Below are 23,389 nucleotides of genomic sequence, written 5' to 3'. Positions count from 1 at the left end.
GAGCAGAGAAACCCTGTGAGGAACTACAGGGGACAGTCCAGGGCCCACTCCCTATGCCTCTCTGGGTATGACCATGGGACTCAATCTTGCCAGGGGAAAGTGAGCAAATAGGTGTCACGTCTGGGGGGACGCATTTAAGCAGCAGCGTACAATTCACACTTTCCACCTTTGAAGGCTAGTGTTCAGATGGCTGCAACGTAAGATGACAGTGCCTCTGTCTGTATCCCTGAGCTACAGTGAGCAGGGGCCTCTGCCGATGAAGCTGTATATGAACAGGAGCAAAAAATAAACCTTGCTGGGCTTTCCTGGTGGCGCAGTGGTTGGGAGTCCGCCTGCCGATGCAGGGGACATGGGTTCGTGCCCTGGTCCGGGAGGATCCCACATGCTGCGGAGTGGCTGGGCCCATAAGCCATGGCCGCTGAGCCTGCATGTCCGGAGCCTGTGCTCTGCAACGGGAGAGGCCACAACAGTGAGAGGCCCGCGTACCGCAAAAAATAAAAATTAAAAAAAACAAATAAAATAAACTTTGCTGCTTTGAGCCTGTGCAGCCTGGGGGATGTTTGTCTGGCAGCATAGCCTGGCCTGATACAGAAACTATTGCAGGCCCAGGAGGACAAAGGCCTGAGCCAAGCAGTAGGGATGATGGAAGTCGTGGCCTGGGGCTTGTATGTCACCACCCCAAACACAGTGGTTTAGAGCAGTGTTTATTTAGCTCATGAGTCTTTGGGTTGGCTGGGTGGCTCTTGTGGACTCAGCTGGACTCACTCATACATCTGTTGTCGTCTGTGGGTCTACAGTTCTTGGTCCTGTGTGTCCCAGGGTCACTGGTTTGGGATGGCCTTGGCTGGGACCACTGGGGAGGGGGTGCTCGGCTCATCTCCATGTCTTACCTTTATCAGGCTAGGCCAGAGATATCCTCACAGCCATGGCAGAGGGGCAGGAGAGGGAAGTGAAAACAGGCAAGGGCTTTTATGAGGTTTTTCTTAGATCCCGTTTGCTAACATCTCATTAGCAAACTAAGTCACATGCCTGAGCCCAGAGTCAAGGGTAGAACAGAATGTACTGCGAAGCTAGATAGCAAAGGGCACAGATAAAGGGGGGGCAAAGAATCAAGCCACTTGTGCAGCCAGGCCACCACAGCCCCCCACTGGGGAAGCTACAGGACTTGATGATTGGCTGTAAAGGGAGATACCACGGATGTCTCCAACAGTGGCCGCCAATACTTACCCCCATCTCTGTACCCGCCTGCCACTCCACCCATCAAGACATGGTGTCTGTTTCCCCACCCCTTGAACCTGGGCTGCTCTTGTGACTTGCTCTGACCAACAGAATGAGAGAGTGACCCTGTGCCAGTTCTCAGCCGTGCCCAGCTGCAATGGAAAGGTGCTCAGGGTGGACCACTGAATGATGAGAGGCCACATGGTGGGGAAATCCAGGCAGACACAAGTGAGAGTCTTAGATTTTCTAGTCAACTCCTGCCTGAATGAAGCCACATGAGTGATCCTGGATAAAACCAGAGGAGTCATGAGAAATAATAAACCATTGTCGTCTTAACTACTAGGTATTGGGGTAATTTGTTACACAGCAATTGATAACTGATACAGGGGAGATGGAGACAACTAAGCAAGGCTGGTGCTCAGATTGATGACTTGAGTTCTTCAGCAGTGGTGGTGTCAGTCTCTGAGATGAGAACTCCAGAGGTAGGAACCGGTTTGAGGAGAAAGTTGTGGACATGAGTTTTATGTTCATAGGACATCAGTGCAGTAAAATCCAATAAGCATCCACTGAGATACATGTGTCTGAACTTAGGGAGAAATAGGGGCTGGAGACTGGGGAATGTTTCATATGGAATAACGGGGGATGCTGTGGACATAAAGCTGCTCATGGTGGGGAGGATGTGGAAAGTGTGACTAAAAGTGGGCCAAGAACAGTCTAGAGGAGTGCTCGTCGTAAGAAGTGGTTCTCAGACTTTAGTGGATGTAATTACTATCCTGTGGGAATGTGAAGATACAGATTCCCTGGCCCAGCCCTCCAGTTTCTGAGTCAGGAGGTCAGGGATGGGCCTGGGAATCTGATTTGCCACCTGGCTCCCACCCTTCTGCTCCCAAATACAACAGGTGGAAAGTTCCATCCCAGGTGAGACAGGAGTTTGGCTGGGAGAGTAGGAGAGAGACCTGGAGCAAAGCTGAGAGGTTTGTTTGATTTCACCATCATGCTTACAGCCTTGTGGATAGGAGTGAGTAGAGAGGGGAAGGCTGAAGAGCAGTAGGCTTTTTCCTCCCTGCCACTGAGCAAAGACCCACTGAGTGCTGAGTGGGAGAGCCCTGTGTAGTTAGGGACAAAAGAGCTCTGAAGTGGCCCTGCCGCTGAAAACAGCTAGGGGGAACGTGCAGGAAATGTCTTAGGGGACATCAGGAAGGAACACCTGAAGTGGGCTGGCCTGAGGCTTCTGCAGTGTGACTGGGAGAAAAAGAGCCTGTGCTCAGAAGAATTCAGTGGAGCCTGCTGGCTGTGAGACCCTGGGCAAGGCTCTCTGAGCCTCAGTGAAAGGAGCATAACTTGCATCCTGCCTCCCAGTGTACAGCAGAGTGCTTAAAAGCCCAGGCCCTATACCAGACTTTGTTGGAGTCCCAGCTCTGCCACTTACTGGCCCTAAGACCCTGGGCAAGTCATTCTCTGTGACCCAGTCTTCTGACCTGCAAAACAGAAATCACAATACTCCCTGCCTCATTAGGGAACTCCTCTGACCTCCAGGCTTTGCTCAGGCTGTTTGCTCAGTTTGAAACACTACTTGCCTCCACCCTACCCTGCCCCAATCTGGGAGTCTCCTACTCAGGAATTCTTTCCTGACCCCTATCACTCTGATCCTCTTCTGTCGTAGCACTTATCACATTACAGTTACGGGCTTCAGTATCTGTTGTCCCAACCAAGTTGGGCTCCAGGAAGACAGGAACTAGATCAGTTTGGTATCGCTAGCTGATCTAGCGATATGTTATGGATGAGAGTTCAGGCTCCGGGGCCAGACAGCCGAAGTTCATCAGTCTGACTCCCTCGCTATTATCTGTGTGACCTTGGGAAAGTAGTTTAATCATTGTGAAAGGCAGTTTTCTCATCCAAAAATAGAGATAGTAGGACCTAGAGGACAGGATTGATGAAGAGCATAAATTAGGTAATTCACATAAAAGCACCAGGTAATAGCTGGCAAATAGTAAGCATTCCACAAATGCTAGCTATAATCGGTGGCAGGGATAGGCAACTGATACATTATTGTTAATGAGTTTCTATATCCTTAGTGTCTGAGGCTGGGGAAAGTTTGTTCACTCATTAAAATTTGTCCCAAACCTGTAAGCAATGATACTCCAGTAACAATGAGTAAATAGCATCCACATCTTGGATGGTATCTAAAGACAATTCTCCAGGAAAAGCAACCAGGGGTCCTTGGAGAAATAGCTGTAGCAAAGAAAATAGGAGAGCGTGGAACATCTTATTGTCAGAAAGCAAGAAAAGTGCTCAGAGGGGTTTGATTAATGTCCAAGAAACAGAAGCTTGACGAGGCTTCACTGGCCACATTTTGGGGAAAAATTGACCATAAGGAATAATGATAATTTATTATGAAATACAGAATTTTTTAAAAACCCATGAGTCCATAGTGATTCTCAAAAAAAGGGCGGGAGGGAAACTTATTTACTGAGGAATGCCAATTAATTAATTGAGATAAGGATAAGGACTGGGGAAAAGCACAATTTTGCAAACACCTATGTAACTGATCCAGGCAAGAAGGATGTTAAAACCACTGAGTGAAGGCTGATCGAGAACAGGATATTCATATGATCTCAGTGTGTCTCCCCAGAGAGTCTGTATTAATTACAAATGGAAAATGGTGCCATTCCCTGGAGAAACAGGACACACGCCACCTTTATCAAGTGATCAAGCCCTCACATCACCAATAATGGAACCAACTGGCATTACGTGCTTCCTGCTGTGACACAACTGTAAGTGCATTCTGCTAAAAACTTTAATCTGGGGACTTCCCTGGTGACGCAGTGGTTAAGAATCTGCCTGCCACTGAAGGGGACACGGGTTCGAGCCCTGGTCCGGGAAGATCCCACATCTTCCCGGACCAGGGCAGATCTTCCCGGACCAGGGCTTAGGCACGGAGCAACTAAGCCCATGTGCCACAACTACTGAAGGCCGCGCACCTAGAGCCCAGGCTCTGCAACAAGAGAAGCCACTGAAATGAGAAGCCCGCACATCACAACGAAGAGTAGCCCCTGCTCACCGCAACTAGAGAAAGCCCGTGCACAGCAACGAAGACCCAAGGGGGCCCAAAATAAAATTAATTAATTAATTAATTTTTAAAAAATCCTTGACTCTAATCAAGGGGGGTTGGGGGAGCAGGGGGCTCTTCCTTAATCTGAATACAAAGTGAATATTAGCTAACAGTTTTGCATTAATGTTAAATCTCGGATATGAAAATGGTATTGAAGTCATGTAGGACAAAGTGTTTGATCCTAGGAGATACATGCTGAAGTATTTATGATAGATATCTGCAACTCAGTTTTAAAATGAACAGAAAGAGAACAGCCCCAAACTACCATTAGAAGGTTCGCGCGTGCGCACAGCCCTCTTTCGAGACACGATTTCGCGCAGCTAGAGGGTCAGATTGGGCGCCACTAGGCGGAAATACGTAACGGCGGTTTCCGGTGACCGCGTACGCGTCCAAGGCAGCGGGATGGAGGAGGTGCCTCACGGTGAGCGCGCGGAGGGGGCGTGGGGGGCGGGCCTGAAAGGACAGGAGTCACTCTAACTGTGATCTTGTCTCCGTGCAGACTGTCCCGGGGTCGGCAGCGCCCAAGCAGGTCGAGGGGCCTCATGTCAGGGGTGCCCCAACCAGGGACTCTGCGCTTCTGGAGCTGGTGCCGCTCCGGACCCGGGTGAGGAAGGGGCAAGGCTTCAACGGGAAGTGAGAAGCGCTGTCCTGGAAGAGGCGGGACGTGGGCGGGGTGTGGATGGTGTTGGGATAGGGGCCTTAAGGATGAGGGGCAGGGGCCCAGAGGAGGCGGGTCGTGGAGTTGTCTTCAGGATAAGGGGCAGGACTTGAGGGATGAGTGACAGGAGCGGGGCCCAGAGGGTCAGGGCTTTTAAAAGGCTAGGAGAGGAGAAAATTGGCGGGGTGGGGCGGAGCCTGAACCCGTGACTGGCGTGCTGTCAAAAGGGGTCTCAGGAGGGGCGGGGCATGGAAGAAAGTCGTGGGAGGTGAGGGGTGGGACCAGCGGTTTGAGTGACAGTAACTGGAAGTGGTTGGGAGGAGGCCGGCACCAGAGGAAATAGGATATGAACTTTGATGACAGGAGCTTAGGCTTAAATCCTAGCTCCGCCAGCTGTTTTCTTTGGACAAAATTTCCTTCCTTTTGAGGAGCGATTCTCCCAGTAATTCAACAGAAGTATTTATTGATCACTTGCAGGCACAGTGCTCTGTGCTGGGGATACAGCTATGAATGAGACAGATGAGGTGATTAAAAAGCCTTAACCTCTCTGAGCCTCTGTTTCCTCATCAAAAATGGGGGAGAAATAGTTACAGTGTTGTTTTAGGGATTTGAACTAGGATGAAATATTGAAAGCATAGTAAATGTGTAATAGTGATAGTTATCAGTGACAGGTAACTAAGTGCCTGCAATTTGTCCGTTTCTCACTCTTGGCACTACTGACCCTCAGGGTTGGATAATTCTTTGTGGTGGGGATGTCTGCCCTGTTTCTCTGCCCTGAACATTTAGCAGCATCCCTGGCCTCTACCCACTACATGCCAGCAACACTCCTTCCTGTGACAATCAAAAATATCCCGAGACATTGCCAGATGTGCCCTGGTGGGGTTTGCCCGCAGATTGGGAATCATTGCTGTATTGAAAGCTCTGTTCTGGAACTGGGAATATAGTGTGAACACTTCAGAGTTCCCCCCTTCATGGACTTTATTATTCTAGTAGGTGAGACAAACAAACCGATAAATACGGAAATGTCAGATGTACTCGTAGCCTTGGGTTTTGTTTTGTTTGGTTTTGGTTTGGGGTTTTTTGGTAGCACTTATTACTACCATTGATGAGGTGCTGTTTCACTCACGATCCCTTGAAATAGCCCAAGGACTTAGCTCCTTCCAGCCCGTTGGAAGAGTGACATTCAGAGAGGCACAAATATCATATGATATCGCTTATATGTAGAATCTAAAAACATGGTACAAATGAACTTATTTACAAAACAGAAATAGAGTCACAAATGAGAAATAGAGAAAACAAACTTATGGTTACCGTGGGGGAAAGGAAGGGGAGGGATAAATTGGGAGATTGGGATTGACATATACACACTACTATATATAAAATAGATGACTAATAAGGACCCACTGTATAGCACAGAGAACTCTACTCAATACTCTGTAATGGCCTATGTGGGAAAAGAATCTAAAAAAGAGTGGATATATATATAACTGATTCACTTTGCTGTACACCTGAAACTAACACAACATTGTAAATCAACTATACTCCAATAAATATTTTTAAAAAATAAAAAAAGATTGAGTCAGGGGCTTGGTCATCTGAATTGCTTTCTTTGCAGCCATAGAGGAAATCAAAGAAAAAATGAAGACCGTGAAACACAAGATCTTGGTGTTGTCTGGGAAAGGCGGCGTTGGGAAAAGCACATTCAGTGCCCACCTGGCCCACAGCCTAGCGGAAGATGAAAACACACAGGTGGGACCTTAAGGGAAAACTGGGAGAGGCTCGTGTCTTAGGGCTCATGATGGCTCCTAGGGAGCTGATTCGTTAGTGTCAGTTTATCTGGCCTCTTTGGAATCTAGATCCCTCCAGAGAGAATGAGGAAATGCAAGGCAGTCGAGCAATGAAATGAATATTTCATTGGATTCTCTAGCCATGAACATGGCTAGCAGGTGTACTCTCTCTCTTGGCTTGCTGATTATTTATTATGTTAAGTTCAGGCTTCTTTCTCTTTATGAACCCCTTCTGCCTTTTTCTAGGTCAGGGGTCTACCAACGATAGCCTGTGGTCAAATCCAGCCCATCTCCTGTCTTTTTATGGCCTGTGAGCTATGAATGGTTTTTACATTTATAAATGGTTGCTTTTACAGTGTTACATTAGTACTTCTGAATCCTTGATTTTGCCCACAAAGCCTAAAATACTTTCCATTTGGCCCTTGAAGAAAACGCTTGCCAACCCCTGCACTAGGCCATTCACTTACACCCACGTACACAGAGGAGCTTGAAAACTCAAATTCCCCAGTACTGCTCTCAGGATTTCAGCTTTAATAAAAGGTGTGGTAGGGTGAGGAAGAAAAAAATTACTTTTACCAAAAAGATCAAATGGAAATTTGCAGTACCTGTGATTTAAAAAACACAGGTTATTCATTGGGACTCATGATGGTTTTGCACTGATCTTAGGAAATGATCCCAATATTCACTTCGATTACAATTTTATACCTAATGAAACCATGAATGCTGTGGGGTTGTTTTGTTTTGTTTTTTTTAACACAGAACACGTTCTACCATTTGGTTTTGCCAAAATGAAATTATGTTCACAATTCTAATTGAAAAACAATACATATATACATACCAGAACTGCTAGAGAATCGTCGGTGTCCCTTAGACGCCACTGCCCAGCACGTTGCGCCCTGAAATACAAGCCGTGGTGAGGACTTGTGTGTTGGTACTGTGTGTACACCGGGTGAGAGAGCCCACCACGCGCTCTGTGTGGATCACGAGCTCTGCTGTTTTTCCGTCAGAGTGCTGTTTGGGGCCTGCAGAGGAGTTCCGTGTAACGTGGAAACAATTTCATTGTGTTCATGTTGAAAGCCATTCCCAACCACTCCAGTTCTTTTCTTGGTCTTGATGCGTGCCTTCTTTCCATACACTGATATGTTTTTGAAAATTAGGTTTTGTCTTTGTGCATTTTGAATGTTGAAATTTATTTTTATATAAATAAGGGCTAACTTTCAGTTCACATGTATAACTGGCAAATGACCTTTCACTTTTGTTTGGCTTTTTTTTTTTTTAAGATAGTGCTAGTGGGGAGTGTAAAGGTATGTTTAATTTAATATTGACATTTCAAAACTGCCACATATTGCCAGTTATTCTTTTTTAAACTCTAATAACTGGATAAATTTCATATTTTCTACTTGTGTGAGATAAACCGTTCTATTCCAGTGTGAAATAGCACCCTAAATTCTTAATAAAATAAAGGCTTTATTTCCTCCACAAAAAAACCCAGTAAAGGTAGCTACCGTGGGCAGGGGGATCAAGCCCACCATTCCGACCTGCCCTCAATATGCTTGAGCGTTTGAGCGTGTGTGTGCGTGCGCACCCCCCCCCAACACACACACAGATAAACAGTGGCCTCTCAGATACCTCACCAAAGGCTCCAGGAATATATTTTTTTTAAATCGTTGGGTTAAGAAAGTAGAGTTTACTTCAGGGGTCAGCAGACTTTTTATATAAAGAACAGATGGTAAATATTTTAGGCTTTGTATGCTATACAGTTTCTGTAGCAACTATTCAGTTCTTCCCTTGAACATGAAAGCAGCCATAGACAACCTGTGAACAAATGAGTGTGGCTGTGTTCTAATAAAACTTTGAATTTCACATAATTTGAATTTCATAATTTTCATGCTGTCGTGAAATAAATGTATTCTTTTGGTTTTTTTTTCCCCCAACTCTAAAAATGTAATAGCCATTCTTAGCTATGGGCTGTACAGAAACAGGTGGCTTCTGGGTTTGGCCCCTGGGTTGTAGTTTGCCGGCCCCTGGTTTGGTTTGTAGCTCCAGAAACACTAGTGCTGGCTGGGGAAGAACTTCTTTGGGGGAGGATTGAAACCTTGGGGAGGCCGTGGCCTTCTTGGGACAGTGCAGAGGCTGGGCTAGGAGACCTGTAAAGCTTGGTGTTTCTCTCACTAGGGCTCTGAACCCTGCTTATTACTCATTTCTCTTCGGATCATTTTATGACGTGTGGAGCTGCTTTTGTTGGCCTACATGACTGACGTGGGCTTCTCTGGAATCTGGTATCTGTTACCCAAGATGTGCTCTAGGCATCTGGGGAAAGGGAGAAGTGACTGGCAGGGGACAGCTGGGCAGGCTCGTGGGAGAAGGCGGCCTTGGACTCTGATGGTGGCTGATGGGATGTGGCGGGAGGAGGTGGAGGCAGAGGCGCAGAGCTGGGACCGCCGGGGCCGCCGGGGCAGACAGGGCTGGGCAGGCAGGGCTGCTGCTGCTGCAGCAGAGGGGCCGAGGGTGAGGCTCAGCCTGAGGCAGACCTGGGAGGCTTTAACACCCTGGGAAGATGTTCCAGCGGGAAAGAGGCATGGTTTGAGGGTTGCTATAGCAGCAGCCAAGTGTGTGATCGAGTGTCGTCAGAGGGTGACGGTAAACCAGCGGGAGTTGTTGCTCTTGTCTCCATGAGAGGCCACGAGGACACAACCAGGGCAGTGCTGGAACCAACGGCAGGAACAAATGGAGCAGCAGGGCCTCCAACTCTTGGAGCAGAGGGAGGGTCAGAAGTCTAGCTGAGCGTTTGGGGCAGGAGGTGGGTGCAGTCTAGCGTGGTGGCCAAGAACACAGGCTCTGGAGTCGGTCTGCCCACGATCACATCCCAGTGCCGCCGATACCACTGCTGTGACCTTGGGCAGGTTATCAGACTGTCTCTGCCTCAGTTTTCTCATCTGTAAAATGGGACTCAGGACCGAGTGAGATGATGCAGGTAACTGTAAAATGCTTAACACGATGCCGGATGAATAGGAAGTGCTCAATAAATGTCCCTGATAGAATATGGAGGGGTGAAGACTGTTTCTGCTTTGGTGATAATGAGTTTATAGCCCACCCAGAGTCCAGTGCCCAGCAGGTTCAAATATACTTGCCCATCTGTTTTTCTGTTAGTCAACAATCTTTTGCAGTCTGAGGGTCAAGTTTGTATTGGCCAGTTGGTCAGCCAAGAAATCTGTTTTCTGCGATGATCCATGTTACCCAGAATAATCTTTGCTTTCAGAAGCTGTCAGGCATTTTCTTAAACAGCTGTCTGGAGATGTGCTTTAACCAGGCCAGCTACAAGGAACCACTTTTGAATAGACAGCTGTTTACATAGAATCACGCTTCTGTGTTGTTACGTTCTGAAGTCCCACTGTGCACACGTTGAAACTTTGCAGTAGACTGAAGGGAAGCTCACCAGCTGTGTGGAAACATGGCTAGATGAGCTGGATTTTTTTTCTTGCAGTGGTGCTTAAAAACAAAAAGGGCTTCCCTGGTGGCGCAGTGGTTGAGAGTCCGCCTGTCGATTCAGGGGACACGGGTTCGTGTCCCGGTCCAGGAGGATCCCACATGCCGCGGAGCGGCTGGGCCCGAGAGCCATGGCCGCTGAGCCTGCGCATCCGGAGCCTGTGCTCCGCAACGGGAGAGGCCACAACAGTGAGAGGCCCGCGTATCGCCAAAAAAAAAAAAAAGTCAGCACTTAAGAAAGTCTGTCTCCCCTCAGGCAGACCTACTGGTGACAGAAAACATCACTGTCTCCAAAGGGTGCCTGGCATGGGCACAGAGTACACACCGAGTGTCTTGTTGACTAAAGTCAAGCAGCTCACACCCCTCCCTGCCCTAAATTCAGCAGGATGGTGAGGACCGCCCTGTCCTTTTCTGCCTGCCGCCTGGTGGCAGCTCATTACTGACTGCAAGCAAGGCTGTTCCATGATAGCACTTGGTTAGGCAGGTGTCTGGTGGTTTGCAGAGGGCCTGATTCGCAGGGTAGCCCCTGACTAATCACAGGTAGGCTGGGGAATGTGCAGGTTGGGGCGAAGGGAGGAGGAGGAGCCTCTATGGCGCAGACCTGAGCTGTGAGACATCCAAGAATCACGTGCCTTCTTCCCACCGCAAGAGTCAGCAGCTCCCGTCAGGTCCCAGCTTATCATCCTGCCCTGTGAGCTGAAAGGCAAGCTGTGTCATTAAAAGGTCCAGGCTATAGTGTCTGAGGCCCTCTCGGGGGCTTGTAGACTCGAGGGCTGGAAGGAGCCTAATGATCTCCTGAAACACTGATTTCGCAGATCAGAAGCTCAGACAGATCGGGGAGGAGAAGCAGCTTGTGCGAGGTGACACAGCCTCAGAGTGCCAGGCGTTAGTACTGAGCCCGCTTCCCGTGACCTCTTCTTAAGTGGCGCTGGATAGGGAATGCTGTGGATCCTGACAGCCCTGCAGCACCCACTCCACCACTTTCTAGCTGGGAGAGGGTGTGGCAAAGCCTCCTCTTCCCATCAGTCTTCTAGCACCTTCCACAGACCCTGTGAGGATTAATGCAGGCGTGTTTCTTCCAGCTGGGGTTCTCTGGTGTAACTGGGGCAGAAAGGGAATTAATTGGATGGATATGGGGGTAGCGGCAGGATCAGCAGAATGTCTGAAGGGGGCAGGACACGGCCGCTGGAGAGCTGGGTAGCAGGAATGTGCCACAGCCCTTTCAGGTTCCACCGCAGACCGAGTGCATGTGATCTCTTTCTTGTATCATTTCACTCAAGATACCCACTTGGTTGTGTGGAAGAGGGGGTGTAATTCCTCAAAAGGAAACTGATTAAACTGTTCCCAAAAGAGAGCGAGATTTTCTAGACCAAGTGGCTAGAAACTCGAGATTATTGACGAAAGTCTCCGTTAGGGTCGTAGCGATGGTATAATTTCCCAGGTTGTGAGGCTCTGATGTAAAACGTCTGGATCATTAACCACACATCAGCCTGAAGCATCAAGAAGGCCAAGGAAGTCAGGTCTTCAGGATGAGGTCTTCACCCTGATGGGTCTTCAGGGTGAGCGTTGTTCTGTTGCATTCTTCTTGAGGTCCAGCAGAGGGCGCGTGAGGCAAACGACTATCCAGTGTATGAAGGAACCGCTTTCCTGACCTGGTGTGAAGTCATGTGAGGATCATAGGAGGTTGTCTAGAGGATTGAAGAGGAAAGCAAGAAACTAACTTGGGGCAAGTTAGAAGTTACCCAGAGGTGCTCTACTTTGGATCTAAGATGTGAGAGCTTTCAAGATGAACACGGCCCTGCTCCTTAGAAGGTTTCTGAAGGCTGTTTCAGACCTTTTCACGAACCAGATGGGGAAAGCAGGGCGTTGGGGGTAGGAGGAGTCATCCAAAGCTGCACGTATCACTAGCAAAGAACTTCTGTAGATTTCCTTATTTTCACGTTCTTTTTTAGAAGTTGAGCCTAAGCCATCATTAACCTTCAGCATCACAGGAAAACGGCTTGGTCAGAGCTCAGCTAGAGGGTCCACTCTGGCCCTCCTCGCCAGGCCCCCGGGGTAGTGGGAAGAGCCCTGGCGTTGGAGTCCAGAGACCTCAGTTCATGTCCCAGCTCTGCTTCTTGCTCGTTGAACAAGTCTCTGGGCCTCTCTGAACCTCAGTTTCCTCTTCTGTAAAGCAGAGATAATGATCCCAAACACACAGACAGGCGCGCGTGCGCGCGCGCACACACACACACACACACACACACACACACACACACACACACACACACACCCCACCCCCCCCCAATACATGGTAAGGGCCACGTAAACAGTGGCTGGGCCTGAATCGTCAAGCGACCTGATACCCTGGATCAGCCTGAAAATAGGCCATACTGAGGGTGGCTGGGGTGCAGCAGGGGCGTGGGCGGAGCGCCGGGGGTGTTGGTGTACTTTGCAGGTTCTTTTTTTTTTTTTTTTTTTTTTTTTTTTTTGCGGTCCGCGGGCCTCTCACTGTTGTGGCCTCTCCCGTTGCGGAGCACAGGCTCCGGACACGCAGGCTCAGGGGTCATGGCTCACGGGCGCAGCCACTCTGCGGCATGTGGGATCTTCCCGGACCGGGGCGCGAACCCGTGTCCCCTGCATCGGCAGGCGGACTCTCAACCACTGCGCCACCAGGGAAGTCCACTTTGCAGGTTCTTGTTAGGAGTTTCGTCTGTGTCTCTGTGGCCCAGAAGATAAATGCTGTAACTCTCCCTCATGAGATTCCGCTCGGTCCAAGTTCAACCCAGTTTTTCTTCACCTTCTCCCCTCCCTCCTTTTCCTGGAACCCCGTCCCCTCCCGATTGTGCACATCTGGAGGATTGTACATCTGCTGATATCACGTCTCCTCTTTTCCTCAGGTGGCTCTTCTAGACATTGATATATGCGGGCCGTCGATTCCCAAGATCATGGGATTGGAAGGAGAACAGGTAATAGTGACAAGAAAAAACGCAGGGAAGTATTTTCTTACGGTAAACTATAGCGCCAAGCCTCTAACCCTAAGCCAGGGGGTCAGCGGAGCCCATGCCTTTTTACCTGGACGTGACGAGATCAGGTAAATGTTCACTAGACCACCTGTCTCCTTTTAACAACAGCCGTGAGTTTGGGGGCGGTGTGGATTATAGTTAAGTTCATCCAAACCTTCTGAGAATTGTTAGTTTCAATGCCTTCTTAGAAGGGAAGGGAAACAATACGTCAAATGCAGAAGTCAGACACAGAAACTTAGCCCTGGCTAGACCAGGGCTGGCTAGGGTTCTGTACTCTGGAAGCAAGGGAATATTTCTGCTCCTGTGGTCACCAGAGGGGAAGTGAGACTGCGAGGCAGGCGAAGAATGCGGGCGGGGGTGGAGCAGCACGTGCTCTCCCTCCCTTCTAGGTGGCACAGAGCCATCTGAGAAAGGGTTCCCCTGCGGGGTGCATTGAAGCCCGGCTGGAGGACTAGGCTTTTCCTGGGGTGTTGGGATCCATACATTCTTTACTGAAACGCTGGGTGCTGAGGTTCAGAGGAGAACAAGGCAGATAAAGACCCTACCCTTGTGGGAGGGGCAGGTGGTAATAGGACACTAAGCAGGGTAAGGGGACGGACGGCAGGGCAGGGCGGCCAGGGGAGCTGCTCTTCGGGAGGGGGTGGTCAAGGGCACCCTGCTCAGAGAACCCAGAGAAGGGTGCGCTGGGATGGGGAGCGCGTGCAGGAGTGTCCTCGTGTCCTCAGCAAAGCGGCCCACGGGGACGGGGCAGAGTGACGGGGTGGCAGAGAGTAGCCAGAGGCAGATGGAGCCAGTCCTTGGGGACCCTGCTCAGGGCTTGGGACTTGCTTCTGCCGCGCTGGGAAGCAGCAGGAATCACAGTTCTGAGCACGTACTGGCGAGCAGCGAGCTCTGGAGCACGTGCCCCCAGCACAGGGGTCCGTTACCGTGAGTCACGTGCGTGTACTACTCACTGGGCCAGGACACAGGTAGTTGTAAACATGGAAACTTTTAAATGGTGACAGAAAACAGAAGTTCTACTGTTTTCTCCTCCTGTGCTTTTGGAACATCGTGTTTACCCCTCTTTCAAAACCAGTGACTTCGAGAGTTAGTAGTAATAGGAATCAATGGGTGTTTTCTTTAAGTATGACTTCAAAGCCGGTGACAAAGGACCCCATGTTATCTGATTGCAATTCTGTGAAATGTCGGCAGCAGGCACATCTGTAGACACAGTAGATCCGTGGTCACCTAGGACTGGGGGGAAGTGTGGGGATCGGGGGTGACACTTAGGGGGTGCAGGGTCTCTTCTAAGAGTAACGAAAGTGTTCTAAGGTTGATTGTGGCGATGGATGTACAATTCTGTGAATATCCTGAAGCCATTTAATTGTACGGTTTAAATGGGTGAGTTGTGTGGTATGTGAATTATATCTCAAAAGACTGTTTAAAAAAGTAAGAATTCATCAGGAAAAATGGGCTTTCTGTTTTGGGTCCAGCGTTACTTGAACTGTAAATCTAAGGTTGATGTGTGGTTGGAAGTTGCGTAAGTTCCTGTTTCATAGTAAAGCGTCGATGCGGACTTGAACCCTGGCAGTTAGTGAACACCTACTGCGAGGAAAGGGTCTGGGGTCTTGAAGTAGCCCAAGCTTCCCGCTGACACCACTTCCCCAGTCGTTGTCCCCCGGGGGCAGCAGCTCAGCCCTGAAGTTCACACCACTGATGGGAGGGTTCTGTGTCTCCGGTTTCACTAAAGGTCATCCCTCCACTCCTGGACTTGTACAGAGACCGCCTCGCTGCTCCAGTTACCTGCATCTTCTCAGCAACCCCCAACTGATTTCTGTCACACTTTTAAAATATCCCAAATTATATTCGGACTCCGGTAACATCGGTCCCCTGACCAGATAGATATCTAAGCAGTTGCCAAATAACCCAACCTGGGAGGGAAAAAGCAAATGAATTCTATCATCCATAACCCAGCCCCTGACCCCGCTCTGTTCACCCCCTATTAAGAATTTAGTGGTAGCATTTAAGACAATGAATTGTAATTTATAAAACTGCCTTCTTACTGCGTAAACTTTGTCTGCGAGAGAAGCGTGACCAGGGCGTATAATTTCTCACAAATAAGTGTGGGCTTCTGTTCCTGCAGGTTCACCAGAGTGGCTCGGGCTGGTCTCCAGTGGTGAGTGCTGACCCCCTTTTCTTCAGGATCTCTTGTCGTATGTGTACATAAAGGGTTGTAACTCTTTATCGTCAACAGATATTTATTGAGGCACTTTCCTAGGCACAGGGAATCCAGTTCCAACCTGGGATTGGCACACTTTTTCTGTAAAGGCTCAGAGAGTAAATATTTCCAGTTTGTGGGCCATACAGTTGCCACCGTCATGGCTGGAAAGTAGTGATAAGCAAATGAATGACCGTGGCCGTTTTCCAATAAAACTTTATACAAAACCAGAAGTGGGGCCATAGTTTGCCAACCCAGGTTAAGATAGTAAAGGAGACGAGGTTTGTTTATTTCAGCTGAGTTCACCATCATTGCCGCATAGGGCTGTATGGTGACTCTTTCAATCCCCCCCAATATGGTAACCTTTTTTTAAATGATTTTTTTCGAAAAAAGAAAAGATTTAAGGATTCAGAGAGTGAATATACTCACAGATCACACAGTAATTTTGTCCCCCCCAATTTTTCTCAGCCAGAGCTCAGACAAAAGACAGGGAAGTGCCTTGCACTGTGGTTTTAAGTAAAATCTTTCTTGCGTCATCCTTTCTAGTTCCTGGAAGACAACTTGGGGGTGATGTCGGTGGGTTTCTTGCTCAGCAGCCCCGATGATGCCGTTATCTGGAGGGGACCAAAGAAAAATGGTTTGCCACTCTGCTTTCTGTCTCTTATCACGTCCTTCCAAGGGCAGAATTGCATCCCGTCCTGTCAGGATGGCCTCAGGCTCATCCTGCTGGGCTTCATAGAGTATTATTTTTATGCATCTGGTTGCCTCTTCACTGGTTGAAGAGAGCCAACAGAAATACCAATTTTATTTAATAAAATGTTATAATTTTAAAAATCTATTAGGGTTTTTCTCTCCTGAAAATCTACCTAACCCTGAAATTATTCCTAAGGTGGTTTGTGTTCTTATTTGTGTCAAAGAGAGAAGTATGTGAGGTGACATCAGTAGCGGGTTGACTAGGCATTGAGGCTGCAGGTGATGATGCGAAAGCGCCCATCTGGGCAAGCTTCCTCAGCCTCGGTGCTGTTGGCGTTCTGAGCCAGATAATTCCTTGTTTGGGGAGGGTGGGCTGTCCTCCACGTCACCGGGGCTTAGTAGTACCCTGGCCTCTGTGTGCCAGAGGCGAGTAGAACTCCCACCCTAGTCACTGACAGGCAGACGTGTCCCAGACGTTACCAAACACCACTGATTGAGAGCACAGGTGATCCGTACATAAAGGTCACGAGCTGTGCTTCTGTAAAGAGAGTCAGAGGACGGGAGAGAGGAGGCATCCCCGCGGCTTCTCCCTGCAGGCATGATCAAGCAATTCCTCCGAGACGTGGACTGGGGCGAGGTGGACTATCTCATCGTGGACACCCCACCCGGGACGTCGGACGAACACCTCTCGGCTGTGCAGTACCTGGCCGCCGCGCACATCGATGGGGCGGTCATCATCACCACGCCGCAGGTGTGCCAGGGCCCCCCACCCCGGAAGGTCTCTTTCTCCGATGGCCCGAGACCCTGGGCTCTTCAGCACACCCTGACTGGGATCCGCAGAAACCTTACGTTTCTCTTCGGTCCAGCCACTGTCAGCGGACAGGGAGGCATTAGGTGGCAGGGGCGGGGGTGGGGGTCAGGGGCGCCTGGCCCGAGGATGGCGCTGGAGAGAAGACGAATTTGTCGTTAGGAATGTTTCCTACTGAATTTTTAAAGAGAGGCTGGGGCCCACCCTTAGACCAGCAGTGCTCTCAAGAGTAGGTCCCAAAGAAATGACCTATGAGAACAGTGGAGTGGGGACGTCCGCTCTGATGCGGGTGCTGACAGTGGGCAGGGCTTTCCACATGGGGCAGGGGCACATGGGAACTCTGTGCTTTCTATGAACCTAAAACCGCTCCAAAAGTCAAGTCTAAAGCAACAGCAACAATCGAGTTGACACAAGGATGGCCTCTCTGATACCATGTTTACTGTGAAAGGAAAGAGAGTCCCCTTGGGTTCAGGAGGAGGGGAGCGGACCGAGCAGATGCCGGCCCTTCTCCAGGAAGCCTGGGGGGACGCCCCATGTTTGTGCACCTCTGTATGTAACTTCTCTAGAAAACGTGACTTCAGGCTGGGGATGCCCACTTTCTCGGAGCCCTGCACATCCAGCAGCTGGCTTTCTTTAGGGGTCATTTTTCTTTTTCTTTTTTTGTGAGAACTGCATTTTTTTTAAATTATAACATCTTTATTGGAGTATAATTGCTTTACAGTAGTGTGTTAGTTTCTGGGGGGTCATTTTTGACAAAGCAGGGCTTGTAGAGGATACCAGGGAGAGAATCACAGCTGCACTGAGGTGAGACGCTTAGTAACAGCCATTTACTTTCTAGCTAAATGCCCTTCCGTCTGTACCCCAGCCTCAAAGGGGGCCAAACGTGGGCCTCAGGAGAATAGAGGACTCAAAGCCAGGACCCTTTGAAGGCCTGTGACCGTTAAAGCCACAAATGTTAAGGAGTAGCCATATTTGACAGCAGACAACCCTTGGACACGTGTCTGCAGTAAAATTAAATGGGGGACTGGGGTGGATACTAAGCCCTGATTATCCACAGTCCTCACGCTGTAAGATACACATTCAGAGTCCAGAAGTGAACTTGAAGGGATCCAAACCTGGTAATAGTCCTTACTTTCTTTTTGTGCATAAAGTTGCTTGGGTTCATGATAACCAGGATCAGAGGTTGGTGTACTTTTTCTGTGAAGGACTGGAGAGTAACTGTTTCAGGCTTTTCGGGTCACACGGTCTCTGTCACGGCCCTTTAGCTGTACCATTGTGGGGCGAAAGCGGCCCGAGATACTACGCAGAAGAGTGGGCCGGGCTGTGTTCCAGAAGAACTTTACTTATGAAAATAGGCAGCCAGGCGAGCCCACAGGCTGTCCGTGACCTGGAAAGCTGGGCCCACTCGGGCTCAGCCCAGTACACTGACGGGAAAGTGGAACACGGAGGTGTGTTAAAGGGTCACTTTCCTGTAGATTCGTTGTACATTGGACACTTGCCTGTTCAGGTTTATCCTTTGAGGTTTGTGGGAAGTAAGTAGCACCTGGAACAGGGCTCACACGTGGTCGGCACGAGACAAATACGGAACACGGGGCATGGTCTCTAACACTTCACGGTGGTGATGCCACGGCCCTGCAGCCATCCCTCCACCACATGGATGTTCTCTTTTTATGCTTTGACTTTGACATAACTGGACTTCTTGAACCTTGACAGGAGGTGTCGCTCCAGGACGTCCGGAAAGAGATCAACTTCTGCCACAAGGTGAAGCTGCCCATCATCGGGGTGGTGGAGAACATGAGCGGCTTCATCTGCCCCAAGTGCCAGGTGAGAGTACGGCCAACCAGGTCCTGTCCTCCACGCCTGAGGAAATCGTAGGGGTGGGTCTCTGGGAAACCGTTTCTATTTTCCCCATCGCGTTGGGAAGCGGAATCAGTTAAAACCCTCTGTTGCTGATTTAATGAAAATTCTTTTCACATTCAAAATAGCCATTTTTTTTAAGTTGCTTTAAAATGTGGTCCATTCGTATGATTCTGAAATGAAATCAGGATTCCTCCCCCTTTAATTTGCCTCCCAGAAGGAGTCTCAGATATTCCCGCCCACGACTGGGGGTGCGGAGGTCATGTGCCAGGACCTGAAGGTCCCGCTTCTCGGCAAAGTGCCTCTGGATCCGCGCATAGGTGGGTGAGTCCCCGGTGGAGGCTGCACACCCTCCAGCTGAGAGGAGTAGTGAGACGCGTGGCGGCGCGTAGCCGAGGGAGCAGGAGAACTTTGGGGCGGCGGGAGGGGCCTGCAGAGGAGAGGAGAGACTGGTTAGGGAGACTCCGGTGCAGGGAGGCAGGAGGAAAGGAAGTCACTAAGGGGCCGGGCCGGGCTGGGGGTGACCTGGGGAGGTGGCAAGGGGCGTGCCTTCAAGTCTTCTCTTACACAGGACTTAGGTTCTGACTGAAAGTCGGGTACAGAATTAGCCTTGGAGACTCCCGAGGAAGGTGCCCCGCATGTCCAGTGTACAGGGAAGCCCAGCGCAGCCCTCCTTGTGCCCGGCTTCCCTCGGTGAGCGTGAGGGGAAGTCGCTGGCCTGCCTCTGGGGGTCACGTTCCTCTCTTGAGTGCCAGAGTCCTCCGGGGACCCCACCTCCACCCCACACTCACTGCGGGGCGTCGGCTCGCTGAGTGGAGCGGTGAGGACACCCACCGCCAGATTTGTTTCCCCACAGTAGCAGGAGTTGACCTTGCTGAGGTTAGGTGTGACCCACACCCCATGAGGAAGTGGGACAGTGAGGTTACACAGGTGCCCAGGCTTGAGGGAAGCCGACAGAGACTGACGGGGCTTGGGCCCCGGTTGTTAGGAAGTGAGAGCCTCGGGAGCACGGGCGCCGTGGGCACCTGAGGCCGAGGCCGAGGCCGTGGCAGCGGCGCTGCAGGAGAACGGAGAGGAGGTCAGGGCTGGACTGGGGCCTGCGCATTGCCAGGGAGAGGGCGACACAGAGAGGGAAAGTGCCAGGATTTGAGGGGTGACACGGACGTCCGTGCTGCCCAGTGGGAGCCACCGGGGAGACGGGGACGGCACCGAGGACTGGCCCGCTCCCTCCTGGGGCTGTGTGGAGGCGGGCGAGGCCTCGGCTTGGTCAGTGGGCTGGGGAGAGAGGTCAGGAGTGGAGGGGGACGTGCCTGCGACGGGGGGTGGGAGGTGCAGAGAGGAGGGGCTGAGAGCGCAGCTTGGAGGAGGCCTGCCTTGAGGAGGTGGACGGGAAGAGCCCCCGAGAAGCCCAGGGGTCCTGGGGGGCAGCTCCGGAGAGCGCACCTCGCTTGTTTCCATGCCCAGCAGCGCTTCTGGTATGTGGTTTCCCCGAGAAACAGAGAACTCGGCTGCTTTTCCAGCCTTCCCCACTGCTGTAAACTGTCTTCGCATTGACCAGAGCTTCCCTCTGGGGCGTAGGAGCAGGTACCTCCCCTCACAGGCCTCCGGAGGCGGGCGGCCCACGTGAGCTTGTCGGGGACGGTGAGCGGAGGCAGCCTGAGCGGTCACCGCCATCCGCTCCAGGCGGTGCTGCCGCCTTAGTCCTTAGAGCAGCTTACAGGAGAGGCGGCCTGGCGCAGCCTCTGATTCAGTGCCGTCTGGCAGGCACAGTCCCGTGTGACAAGGTACATGTCCCCAGACCTCACCTCTGGTTGTAGCTGCAGAGAGCTGGGCCGGCGTCGGAAAGGACAGGCAGTTAATGCCGTGACATGCTACGGCGAGGCGGGCAGGGCCAAGTGAGGCCGCTGTGACCTTCCGGAGCCGCTTTTGTCCAGTGAGGGAACAGCCATGTTACCAGGAACAGACAAGAGGCCGCGAAGGACGCGCTCAGCCCCTGTGGGAACGTGCGGCAGAGGAGCGGCTGGGCTCTGGCGCCGTGATCCTCGGCCTCCCCAGCCCCGCACGCCTGAGGGTCACACGGAAGCACGTCTGGGGCCAGGTGCCCTGGCCTAGATCTGCACTGCCCCAGTGCTGGCTGTGGGCTCCGGCGGGTCCTTGCCAGGCGCTGAACCTCAGGCCGCACCTGCGAGGTGGGGATGGTGATGGAGCCACTGCCGGGGGCTACACGAATGGAAGGAGGGCCACGAGGGGAGCCTTGGACAGGGCTGTGCCCAAGGGGTGCCGCCTGCAGGCGACAGGCAGGAGAGGGGGAGGTTTGTGGAGATGGGGAACCGACCAGAGCGCATTTGTAAGGGGACAGGCAGGTCCTCTGGGGAAGGGAGGACGAGGAGTGAGAGGACGCTGGATGAAAATCAGAAGGAAGTGGCCCCACGAGCCTGTTGTGGGACCTGTGACTTCCCAGACCCGGTCCAGCGACCGTGAACTCGGAGGCTTCCCTAGCTGCTTCCGCCACAGTTCACGGTGCCCGGGCCACATGGGGGCCCACTCTGCCCCCCATCTCGGGTGTCCCTGTCCCACCGGGCAACATTCTGGGGAGCTGAGGCAACGACTGCTCCACGGTTGGCCTGGCCAGGATCCCCCCAGGAGGCTGGGGAGCGGCTGTGGGTCGTGGAATCACTGATCCTGCTTCTCCAGCAGGGGGGCCGGGGGCAGAGGAGCCGGCAGCAGGGTCTCCCCAGGACCAGACGGTAGGGGAGCACGCCGTGTGCCCAGGGTCCCGCCCCACGCTCACCTGGATGCGAGACCACCTGTGTGTCCCGAGGAGGCACTGCCGTACACAGAGCAGATGGATTGATGCCAACCTTGAGTGACCTTCGAGATAAAATTACATGTGGAGAAAGCAATGGGCAGAATATGTGTGTCATACACTCCCAAGCATTTTTTTTAAATACACGAGTGTGTATATGTATATATATGCATATATTTCTAGAAGGATACTTGAAACACTGGTAGCCTCCTTTGAACTCATTCTTCACGGTATAACCTTTTGTATTCCATACTCTTACCGTGTGCCTTCATTATCTTTTTACTGAAAGAACGAATTGGTCTTTTAAATGCAGGTTCCTGGGCCTGCCTAGGAGCTGCTGTATCTGATCACGATGGGGGCCCCGGAACCTGCATTTGCTGCGCATGACCCAGATGACTCGCAGGCACACACACTAAACACCATCAGCCAGGTACAGGTCAGAGCTGCAAGGAAACGCTAGCCAGGGTCCCTGCTGGATGGAGGGGGGGCAGGTGAGGTCCTCGAGACCCCAACATTCTGTCTCAGCTTTGATCTTCATTACAAGTGAGGTGGGCTCGATCTTCAGTGTCACGGGCACACAAAGAGCCCCAGGTTCACATCACCACTGTGCTTTCTTCATGGATTTTCTTTCCTTTGTTTTTTTAAGGTAAGAGTTGCGACAAAGGACAGTCTTTTTTGGTTGAAGCACCGGATTCACCAGCCACTTTAGCCTACAGAAGTATAGTTCAGAGTAAGTGTTTCAGTGAATCTTGTGAATCCAGATGGCACGGGGCCAGGAAGTGACATAAATGAGCAGAGTGGGCTAGGTGTGAGAAGGTCCCATTCAGGTCATAAATGTCACTGCAGCCATAAGTGGCCACACAGCTTTGGTGGGGACACGGGGGTAGTGAGGTCTGGGATGACTCCATCAGCCCAGGAAGCCAGGAGTCTTGAAAAATCTTCCGGTACATCAGTGTTGTGAACTAAGTCATAGTTTAAAAAACATGGTGAAGTTTATGGTATAGGAAATACACCTCAATAAAGCTATAAAAAGAAATAAAGAAGAAAAAAAAAGCATAGTGAGCCACACCAAACCCATGTGCAGGCCTGATTCAGTCAACAACAGGCAGCCGTCAGAGGCGTTGAATTTAAGGCAGAGGTGTTGGCAGTAGTTAAAGCTTTAGGCTCCCGGTTTGTGGCTGAGTTCTTTTGACCTAGTGAAATGGTGTTTAGGGTAAATCACATCATTTCCGGGATTGTGGTTATAACCACAGATGGGCAGTGGGCAGTATTGGGCTCACTTTCAGAGATTCAGGGCATCAGCCGAAATGGGACTATTGGGAGAATTAAGCCACCTGGGGACTCCACCCCATCTAGACGCGGCCTCGCCAGCACAGGGCAGGGCCACCAAGAGCCGCCACTGCTTCCTCGCCTGCTGTCTTGTTTTCCAGGAATCCAGGAGTTCTGTAGTCTGCGTCAGCCAAAAGGGGAGAACCTCGTAGGCTCCTGAAACAGGAGGACGTTAGGAACACAAGCAGCACGTCCCATCGCACCTGACCAGCTGGGTGACAGAGCAGGGGTCACAGGCAGAGAGGGACCAGCCCCAGGCATGGTGTGAAGCCACTTTTTCAGAGACACTTTAATCATCTAACATTTGTACACTTTTCTTTAGAACATATGTAAAGGGCATTCTTTACAGATGTGCCGTTTTAAAAATAAAAACATCTCAAACCTCTGCCCCAAGGCCTTCTTCATGTAAAAAACCAGCGGCTTGTGGGTCATG

General features: G+C 51.0%; 1 protein-coding gene across 2 annotated transcripts; it reads left to right on the top strand.

Annotated features, from left to right (window-relative positions):
- The first annotated feature begins 4,668 nt into the window (after positions 1–4,668).
- Positions 4,669–23,344, top strand: NUBP1 (NUBP iron-sulfur cluster assembly factor 1, cytosolic). Of its 2 annotated transcripts, none has more exons than XM_082645650.1 (11): positions 4,669–4,751; positions 4,830–4,934; positions 6,604–6,737; positions 13,141–13,209; positions 15,389–15,421; positions 16,010–16,100; positions 16,753–16,907; positions 18,678–18,788; positions 19,042–19,141; positions 22,274–22,357; positions 23,058–23,344. In XM_082645650.1, exons 1-11 carry the CDS (start codon positions 4,733–4,735, stop codon positions 23,114–23,116), a joined length of 960 nt encoding a protein of 319 aa, XP_082501776.1. In that variant the 5' UTR covers positions 4,669–4,732; the 3' UTR covers positions 23,117–23,344. The 2 variants fall into 2 exon arrangements, with proteins under 2 accessions (XP_082501776.1, XP_082501775.1); XM_082645649.1 differs by having other exon boundaries at positions 19,039–19,141.
- Positions 23,345–23,389: the final 45 nt, after the last annotated feature.

The sequence above is a fragment of the Mesoplodon mirus genome, assembly GCF_964341445.2.
Source record: "Mesoplodon mirus genome assembly, chromosome: 15".
Lineage (NCBI taxonomy): Eukaryota > Metazoa > Chordata > Mammalia > Artiodactyla > Ziphiidae > Mesoplodon > Mesoplodon mirus.
This window is presented reverse-complemented; position numbering and strand designations above follow the sequence as displayed.

Excerpts from the sequence above, each read along its gene's own strand:
- NUBP1 (XM_082645649.1), top strand. Across the intron at positions 13,210-15,388 it reads TGGGATTGGAAGGAGAACAG|GTTCACCAGAGTGGCTCGGG; the intron begins GTAATAGTGACA and ends CTGTTCCTGCAG. Across the intron at positions 22,358-23,057 it reads CTACAGAAGTATAGTTCAGA|GAATCCAGGAGTTCTGTAGT; the intron begins GTAAGTGTTTCA and ends CTTGTTTTCCAG.